This window comes from Chrysochloris asiatica, unplaced genomic scaffold (genome assembly GCF_000296735.1).
Source record: "Chrysochloris asiatica unplaced genomic scaffold, ChrAsi1.0 scaffold00003, whole genome shotgun sequence".
Lineage (NCBI taxonomy): Eukaryota > Metazoa > Chordata > Mammalia > Afrosoricida > Chrysochloridae > Chrysochloris > Chrysochloris asiatica.
Window position 1 is genome coordinate 13,261,175 of NW_006408521.1, and position 10,263 is coordinate 13,271,437.

The window sequence follows — 10,263 nt, forward strand, 5'->3', positions numbered from 1 at the left end:
TATGAGTTGGAACCGACTCCATGGCACTCAACAAAAAATGAATAAAGTAAATTTAAATGGGGAAAAAAAAGACTTAGTGTTTTGTGTGTTTGTGGTTTCTTTGTTTTGCTTTCTGACAAGAATGGCAAACATTTTTAGATTTCAATATTTCAACAAAGTAGAAAGGAAAAGTAGATTGTTAAGAAGGCATGTTCCCCAATTTTCTTCATGTTTTCTTTTTCTGTGTCACAGAATGGCAGTAAGTAAAATATTGAATAAGCTTATAGAAATGGTAAGTATGACTTAGAGAGGTTTTTTTCCCCTTAATTCACACAATGTTTCTGGCACAATCAGGATTTTCACAATTCTAGATTTTCTTGATTTGTTGTCTACTGGCCTTGCGATTAGTCACCACTAATTAACTTGCCCTAACTGCTCGTGTCTTAATCAGTGACTAACAGGCTGTACACCTGGGAAATCAGTGACTACTACATGACAGGTGAGAGACTGGCATGTGATAGGTGAGTAAGTATTGCTTAAATATTTGAGAGATTACTACAGATGTTCTCAACTCTTTAAAATTACAGATAGAACAGTCCTACGCCAGACCTTGTGCATCAGAATACCAGCGGGTAGGACTGGGCATTTGAGAAAAGTATATATTCTACCTATAATTCTAATATGCAAGCATAAGAAGAAGACAGAGCTTTGTTCCAATCTAAAAGAACCCAATCCTCCAGCATTTTCCATTCATTATTCAGGTCAGATTGTCCTAGTTTTGGACATTTCATATTGTTGATGTTGCTAAGTACTGTTGAGTCAGTTCTGACCCATAATGACACTGTATAAGGTTTCCGAGGAGTGGCTGGTGAGCTTGAGCCACCGATCTTGCAGTTCAAGCCAACCTTGTAGTCCAGCGCATTAACCAACAGCACCACACCAGCACTCCTTGGTGGTGGTGGTGGTAATACACTGTGAAGTAGGTTCCCACTTACAGAGACCCTGTACAGGGTTTCCAAGTCTGTAAATCTTTATGAGACCAGAAAGCCTCATCTCTTTCTCCTTCAGAACTGATAGTTTCGATCTAGTGACCTTGAGGTTAGCAGCCCAATTGGTAACCACTATGTACCAGAGCTCCTTCCACGACTCCATGGTAGTGGTGATGATTGTGTGCTGTGGAGTCAGTTCCTACTCATAGCGACCCTGTACAGGGTTTCTGAGACTGTAAGTCTTTACGGGAGCAGAAAGCCTTGTCTTTCTCCTGTGGAACAGCTGGTTTTGAACTAATGACCTCCAGGTTAGCAGACAAATTCGTAACCAATACGCTACCAGAGCTCCTTTCCAGGACTCCATAGGATAGTGTTAATATAGATATCAAGGGGAAAATCCTCTTAGGTTAAGGCAAATTGACAAGTTATTTGTCAGAAGGGTAGACAATGACTGTCTTATTCTAGAAATGGCTGAAACCTTCAAGATGAGTCTTTTGTCCCACATTGCCGACATTAGAATAAATAGATAAGTAGACAAATGAGCAGAATTAAATGTAAGGGCTTAGAACCTACTTCCACTTGTGATACTGAATTTCAAGGAAACTACATTTATTTTCACAATATCTTAGATTATTCTTGATTCAATAATAATGGCAAGATTTTAAAAGTTTACTTTCAATCTTTTAGATTAGTTTTGGTTTTTGGTTTTGTTTATGTGTATATGTATATGAGTGAACCATGTGCACACATATGCAGGTGTTTTCTTTGTTTTTAAATACGGAGAATTCCAAGTTGCTTTGTCTTTAATATATCGAAAAGGTAAAACACTTATTCCATTTTGGGAACATGCTCATAAGATACTTAGCAGTAATTCAATATGACTTGACATGACACAAGCCACTTGCCAAATCAGCACCCAACCCATACAAAATTGCACTGCTCTTCCTGAGACTTTTTGTTGTGGTGGTGGTGGTTTAGTGGGATTGTTCTCAAGATTCAGACTAGAACCTTGCTACACACTGGTCACCTATGGACCAGTAACATCAGCATCATCTGTGAGTGGAAATGCAGAGTTTTAGGCTTCACTCAGGGCCACAGAATAAGAGTCTGCATTTCATCAAGCTCTTCAAGTAATCTGTATGCACATAAATGTTTGAAAAGCATTGGCTTAGCACAGTCTTTCTCTCTGTGGGAAAGTGATCTCCTACTTAGAATAACGTGGGATGCTTCTCCAAGAAGCAGGTCTCTGAATTCTACAGACAGGCAAAATAACACAGATTCTTTGGGGTGGGAGCCCTTGAAACAGATTTTAAAATAAGTTCCTCTCCTTCATACTTATATAATCTAAAGACTGAGAATTACCAGAGGAGCATTTTAGAACACTGCATGTGTTGTCATTTTCATATATATGATCTCTTGAAGAGACTAATGTTACTGAGCAAAACATACCTAGAATTAAAAAAAACCATCAAATAAGCACATTATACTATAGGAATAATCATAACACACAAACACAGAGCACTAAAAATAACTACAAATTCAGAGAAACTGTTTTTAATATGAGAAGAACAAAACCATGGGAGGTTTTGTTGAACATCTGTACTGGAATGCAGACAAACTGGTTAATTATGTAAGAGAGAGGAGGGAGTAAGTCATGAATAATAATGTCATTAAGCGTCTTGTCCTTGCGTTTAGACATTACTCTTGTGTACTCTTTGAAACGTTATTAAAGACTCACTTGATTCTAATAGGTAAGTTTCCATACAGGAAAAAGTTTTTTGTGCTCATCAAATATGAAAAAAAATGATTAAAGTATTACAAAAAAGAAAAAGCAAACAGTATTTATTTTGGTTCCTCTTCTACACCGTGATAATCTTTAATAATTACTAGAGGTAAATTTACTTTTGAAGGTTTTACTCTGCAGTTTCATGAAGGAACTGGTAAATCTTTCTTAAAAATCCACCTAGGGACAATTTTCACTTCTCTGGCTCTTTGACCTCAGAAAAGTACAACTCAAATTCCATTGTGCAAGGCTAAGGTTCTTTCTGCCAGTGTGGTGGCTCCCTACAATAAGCACTGGACTGCGAACCACAAGGCCAGCAGTTTAAAACGACCAGCTGTTCCTTGGAAACCTTATACAAGGTTTATGAGTTGGAACCGACTCCATGGCATTCAACAACAGCAGTAGGCTCCTTCTACAAACATCTGGACATCATGAAATGTGTTTCATACACCTCTCTACTTAGCTCTAGTTAACATTCCAATTTCAAAATAACTTGCTATAAAAAACGATGAACATATAGGACTTTATTTTTTCTAACTTAAATACTCACACAGAAAGTTCAAGAGAAGAAAAAGAGACACATCAGCCGAGACAGGAAATTAAATTTCACAAGCACGAGCAGTCAAAAACACCTTTCAAATCTTACTTCCAGAAAAGCCGCGTACCTCAGAGTAAAGGATTCCCATGCTGGTTCTTCACAGACTTGCTTCACCTTTGAAGTTTCTCTTCTGGAAGTATTTCTGGTTAATACCAAAACCCTTCCTGGCTGGAAGAACAGTCCCTAGAAGCCCAGGTCAACGGCAAGTCTTTCTTTCCACACCTGTGACTGCTTTCCCAGCAACTTTGGCAGCAGCACACCTTCTAGCGAGCCCAGCCCACTGAAACAAAGGCATTGGTTTACAGTATAATGATCCAAGCGGTGTATCATCTAATGTTACAACCCTGAGGAGCCGGTCTCTGAGTCACAGTTGCTCTGTTAATGACAGCATTCAGGACAGAAGGAAACCAAGTTGAGGGGGAAAGGAAAGTTTTCATATTGGCAGGAAGCTCTTGGGTTCGAAATAGGACATTGTAGTTGGGACATTTCCTCACTGAAATCTGATTGTCAGTGGTCATTGAGAAAGGTAAGAGAACAACAAACTCACTGTGGGAACCATACATTTCTGGTGAAGGGTGTATGTAGCTTGACCATCAGGAAAAGTAATCTTCAAATTAAGTACACATAAAATTATTAATTATTCTTTGAGATCTATTTTCCAAAAATTTCAAGGGACAATAAATAATTTTATCTGTGTTTGAAAATATCAAAAAAATTCCTATGGACAATGTAGAAGATTGTTTTGCCTGATGGCCACTCCTCAGACGCATGTGGCTCTCACAGTGAATTTGTTGCTTTTCCTGCCTCAATGACCGCTGACAACCAGATTCCAACGAGGACAGTTTTGATTACTATAAACTAACAGAGTCCCAGTGTGTCACTGTATGATAAGCGCTGGACTACTAACAAACTGCTAACTGCAAAGTCAGTGGTTCAAACCCACCATCTGCTCCTTGGAAACCCTAGATTCAGGAATGCTATGAGTTGGAACTGACTCAAAGACACTTAATAACAACATAAACTAATAAAAAATTAAAATAAAATAGAAAACATCTTTAAGGTCAATTTATAAATTGTTATTTTATATAAATAGTGTGCTCCCAATCACTTTCAAGGGCACATTTGAGAAACTCAAATTGAAAAAAGCTGAACTCTTTTTCAATTTGAAGACCCAGTCCTATTTGTATCCTAATTAGTTATATTCCCTTAGAAAGTTTAAACTACATTAATAAAGTTACTATTCTTAATTTTCCCTTTGAAGTATGTCAGTTTCCAGCTACTTAAATCATCTTGTAAATTTAATAAGTTAAATTTACCAACGTAATAAATCTGAAGTTGCCTTCAACATTCCAATAACTATTTATACATTTAGCCAGATTATTTTATAATATTCCATTGAAAAATCACAAGTTTAAAATCAACTTCTCTGTCAAGTGTGTCCCTTGGAGTTGGTTCTGACTCATGGTGACCATGTATAGGGTTTCCGAGGCTGTAAATCTTTACAGGAGCAGAAAGCCTCATCTTTCTCCATAGGGTCAACAGTAGATTCGAACTGCTGAGCTTGTGGTTAGCAGCCACCCACAACATACACAGACATTAAAAGCCCTTTCAACCATCCCAAGTGAATGGACGTAACTGTACCAATCATGCATAGTTCCTTAGTGGTCAGAGTTTAAGGACCAGAATCTAAGATCTGTACTTATATACACCCAGGAAAATTCTTACTCCACAAAAGACATACGAAGCCATTTTTGTAACGGCTATATGGTAACTTCTAACCTCCCAGGAGTTTAGCATATTAGCAAATTTTTCTACATGATAAGGACATCTGCAATGCCCACAAAGATTGCAACTGACTTCCTCTTTGACTTGGTTTTATGTTGTATTTCTTTAGTCTCTGAAGATCTTTCAGGGTCTTTCCATTGGCTTGCAAAAAACTAATGTCATTTCTGTTGGGTTCTTCACTCTCTTATGCAAATCTGCTGTAATCTCTTTTAGTCTTTTGTAACTTCTTTTAAGAGGTCCCTGGTGGTGCAAACAGTTCATCAGCTTGGCTAACAGAAAGGGTGGAGGTTTAAGTTCACCCAGAGTGCCTTGGAAAAAATTCCTAGTGATCTACTTCCCAAGAAATCAGTCACTGAAAACTCTGTGTAACACAATTCTACTCTGAAACATATGGATCACCATACATTTGGAATCAATAGTTCACTGGTATGCTGGGTTTTAATTTTGTTTTTAACTTTTCATTGTAATTGAGTGAAGATTTCCAGACAATATCATCAGTTTTGCATTCGGCAAACTTTGTTTCATCTCAATGATTGCAATCCTCTCCATGGAACAACAGTTATCCCACTTCCTCCTTGCGGCTGCTGTTTCCATCCCATCCACCTTCCCGTCCCTTCTCACCTTTGTCCTTAGTACAGGTTGCCCCTTTGATTTTAAATGATTGACCATTCCATCATTCATAGTGAATATACTTTCCTAGTGCTGTTCCCCCTATATATTACCTACTGCTTGGCTGAAAGTTGAGTTACAAGGGTGAGTTATTTTCCAGACCTGAAGGGTCATCAGGGACCACAGTCTCAGGTTCCTTCAGTCTATTTCTGATCATTAAGCCTGGGTGAGTTTTTTTTGTTGTTGTTGCTTTTAAAAATAATTTTGAGTTTTCTTCAACACATTCTGCTGCTCTATCTAGAACCTTCTAATGTGATCTCTTTCAGAGCATTTGGTAGTGGTTGTCGGGCACCATCTAGTTCTTCTGGTCTCAGAGTCATGGAGACTGATGGTCACATAGTCCATTCTTCCTTTGGATTAACTGATTCCAAGTTATCTTCAGTTTTCATCACTTTTCTTTCTTCTGCACATGGAGAGACCAATAGCTGCTCCTTAGACAAACTCTCATGAGTTTTTAATATCCCAGATGCTACTCATCAAAGTAGGATGTAGAATATTGTCTTTGTGGACTATGGTATACCAATTGACCATGGTTTCTTATGATACTATAGTCCTAAGGCCTCAGACTCAGCTACTCAGTGCCTTAAGATACTTTAATAATATCTAAGAAGTTTTCATCTGTATGCTCTACCACATTCACAGTTGTGTTTGCAATATTATCTTTCAAACTCTTGTATATCTATGATATTATATATATTTATATATGTGAGATACAAAAATATATGTAGGGAATATAAATATATATATGCATATATCCCACATATATATAAATATACACACATTCCACTCTTCCTCCCATACCCATTCAGCATGTGTCTCTGTCCACATATCTATACAAGGCTGTATGTATCACTATTGACCTGTCACTTTTAGCCTGTGTCTGCACCAGTCTTCATCATTCTTCTGCAAACCTCCCTCTTCTTGTATATTGCCCTTTCCTTTCTTGTATATTGTCCTCCCCATCACCCAAATTTACATGTGTCTACCTTCTAGCCAGTGAACTACTCTCCCTTCGCTCCCTCCCACCCTTGGCAGTGGAATGTTTTTGTGTTTTGTTTTTTTTTTTTTTTGTCTTTCAAATGCTTATGTATTGGTAGGATATATAAACATTTTTCCATTCTTCTTCCCATACCCATTTAGCATGTGTCTCTGTCCATGTGTCTACCCACAGAACATTGTTGTATCAATGTATTTCACTATTTACCTCTATTCCACTTAGCCCTTAAACACCTCCCTGTGTCTTCATCTGTCTTCATCATACTTCTGCCAATTTCCCTCTTCTTATATATTGCCCTCCCCCTTCTTGTATGGAGGTAAGTCAAAAATTATCTGCACTCTGGCTGTAGAATTTATTGTAACCAACTTTTAGAAAAGACAAATGCATTATTTTCTATATAACCTCATGATTTTCAATACACTTTGTCCATCTGGTAACAAGCTTTCATATTCCCTTAATAAAAAAAAAAATTTAGGCTGAGCTGTGAGAGCCACAAATGCACTGCTATCTTCACTTCATCAGAGGTGAAGGGCTGCTTTCAGGGGACCAAACAGGTGAAAGTCCCATGGAGCAAGATCAAGGCTATAGGAAGGATGCTTTAAAACCTCAAAACAAAGTTTTTGCTGCGTCATCAGGGTGGGCAGAAGGTGTGGAGAAGTGTATTGTCATGCAAGGTCACTATACCCTTGGGTAGCAGTCCTCTGCATTTAATCCAAAATTTAGGCTCCAGCTCTTCAATGAGCATCTCATTGTAATGAGCACTGTTGATGGTTGAACCTTTTTCCTGCTAGTGTTTCAATACTGTTGTTGTTGTTGTGTGCCATGGAGTCGGTTCTGATTCATAGCGACTCTGTACAGGGTTTCTGAGAGTGTAAATCTTTATGGGAGCAGAAAGCCTCATCTTTCTCCCATGGAACAGCTGGTAGTTTTGAACTGCTGACCTTGAGGTTCGCAGCCCAATTCGTAACCACTACGCTACCAGAGCTCCTTATTCCAATATTAACCCTTGAGAATTCCAGAAAACTGTTAGCATCAATTTTCCAGCTGATGGTTGACTTTTGAACTTTTTCTTGATCAGCAATTGAGGATGTCTCCATTTCATACTCTGCCATTTACTCCCAGGATAGTAGTGATGAATCCAAGTCTCGTCATCAATATCGATTCTTTTAAAGAAACTTTTACTTTCCTTCGAGTATCGGTCCAAATTTTATTTGCAGATTTCCAAACATTTCTGTTTATACTCTTACGTGAGTTGTTTTGGTAATCATCTTTATCAAACTTTTCAAAACCAAAATCTAAGTAGATTATTTCATAGGAAGACCCATGGCTGATTTGCAAATGATTACTACATAATCCACTGTCACTAGTCTGTTCAACAGAATCATTTCACATACATGCTCAACGTTGTCATCAACTGTGAATGTGGACAGGTGTTTCAATATAAATGGAGCATGGATAATTTTTTACTTGCCTTGTACATTGCCCTCCCTGTCACCCAAGCTAACATGTATCTACCCTCTAACCAGTGAACTACTCTCCCTTTTCTCCCATATCTGGTAACCATCAAAGAATGTTTCTTTTAGCCTGGAAACACTTTCTTAAGCTTTTACAATAATAGTCTCATACAATATTTGTCCTTTTGTAATTTACTAATTTCACTCATCATAATGGCAATGGACTGAGCTCTGGTAGCATGGTGGTTATGAGTTGGACTGCCAGCCTCAAGGTCAGCAGTTCAAGACTACCAACAGTTCCGTGGGAGACAGATGAGGCGTTCTGCTCCTGTAAAAAAATTATAGCCTTGGAAACCCTGTGCATGGTCACTATGAGTTGGAACTGACTCCACGGTACTTAACAACAACAACAACAACAACAATGTCCTCCAGGTTCTTCCAAGTAATGAATGTTTCACAGATATGTTATTCTTCAAGGTTGCAAAGTATTCCATTGTGTGTATGTACCTGATTATCTATTCTTCACCACTTAGACTGTCTCCAACATTTTGCTATTGTGAATAGTGCTGCTCTGCTGAGAAAACTAAAGAAAAAATTCAAGCCTCAACTTTCATTATTGAAGGATTCTCTGTGCAAATTACTGAATGATACAGAAAGCATAAAAAGAAGATGGAAGGAATACTCTGAGTCACTGTACCAAAAGGAAATGGTCGATATTCAACTGTTTCAAGAGGTAGCATATGATCAAGAGCCAATGATACTGAAGGAGGAAGTCCAAGGTGCATTGAAGGAATTCACAAAGAACAAGGCACCAGGAACTGATGGAATGAAAAACTGAAATCTTTCAAGAAAATGAGGCAGCACTGGAGGCACTCACTCATCTAAGCCAAGAAATTTGGAAGACATCTATCTGGCCAGCTGATTGGAAGAGATCCATATTTGTGCCCATTCCAACAAGAACTGACTCAATGGAATGTGGAAAGCATCGGACAATATCTTTGATAACTCATGCAAGTAAAGTTTTGCTAAATGTAATACAGAAACGGCTACAATCATACATTGACAGAGAGCTTCCAGAGGTTCAAGCTGGATTCAGAAGAGGCCGTGGAATGAAGTATATCATTGCTGATGTCTGATGGATCTTGGTTGAATGCAGAAAATACCAGAAAGATGCTTACCTATACTTTATTGACTATGCAAAGGCCTTCAACTGTGTGGATCTTGACAAGCTATAGACAACATTGTTAAGTATGAGTATTCCTGAACACTTAATTGTGCTCATGAGGAACCTGTACATAGACCAAGAGGTAGTTGTTTGAACAGCACATGGGAACACTGAATGGTTTAAAATTAGGAAAGGTGTGCGACAGGGTTGTGTTATTTCACCATACTTATTCAACCTATATGCTGAGCAAATAATCCGAGAAGCTGGGTTATATGAAGAAAAACGTGGCATCAGGATTGGAGGAGGACTCACTAACAACCTGCGATATGCAGATAATACAACCTTGCTTGCTGAAAGTGAAGAGGACTAAAAATGTTTACTGATGAAGATCAAAGAGCACAGCCTTTGGTATGGATTCCATCTCCATGTAAGGAAAACAAAAATCCTCACCACTACTTAGGGCACCTACAAGCAACACGCTGCCTGGATCGGTCCATTCTTCTGTTACTAGATAGTCAATTTTGCTCTGAGCACCATGGTTGCTGTCACTGTGGTTGTTTATGCAAACTCCATTCAGGAGAACATACAACTGCCTCCAGATTTTCCTTACAGAAATGATGTCATATCAGTGAATCCACCTGTCTGATCCTCGTTGTTGTTGTTACGTGCCATAGAGTCAGTACTGACTTATACTGACCTTATGCACAGCAGAACAAAACACTGCCTGATCCTGGGCCAACCTCACTATCGTTGCCACACTTGAGTCCATCGATGCTGACACTTGGCCAATCAATCCCTGTGGAGGTTTTCCTCTTTTTTTCTGACCCTCCACCTTACCAAACAT

General features: G+C 38.5%; 1 protein-coding gene across 1 annotated transcript in view; it reads right to left on the bottom strand.

The window, feature by feature from the left end:
* Positions 1–3,552, bottom strand: part of ANKRD22 (ankyrin repeat domain 22) — a 37,099-nt gene extending 33,547 nt beyond the window's left edge. Inside the window, exon 1 of the mRNA XM_006831437.1 lies at positions 3,417–3,552. Coding sequence (XP_006831500.1) covers positions 3,417–3,437 — 21 coding nt within the window. The 5' untranslated portion in view covers positions 3,438–3,552. The remainder of the gene's footprint in view (positions 1–3,416) is intronic.
* Between the last annotated feature and the right edge of the window lie 6,711 nt (positions 3,553–10,263).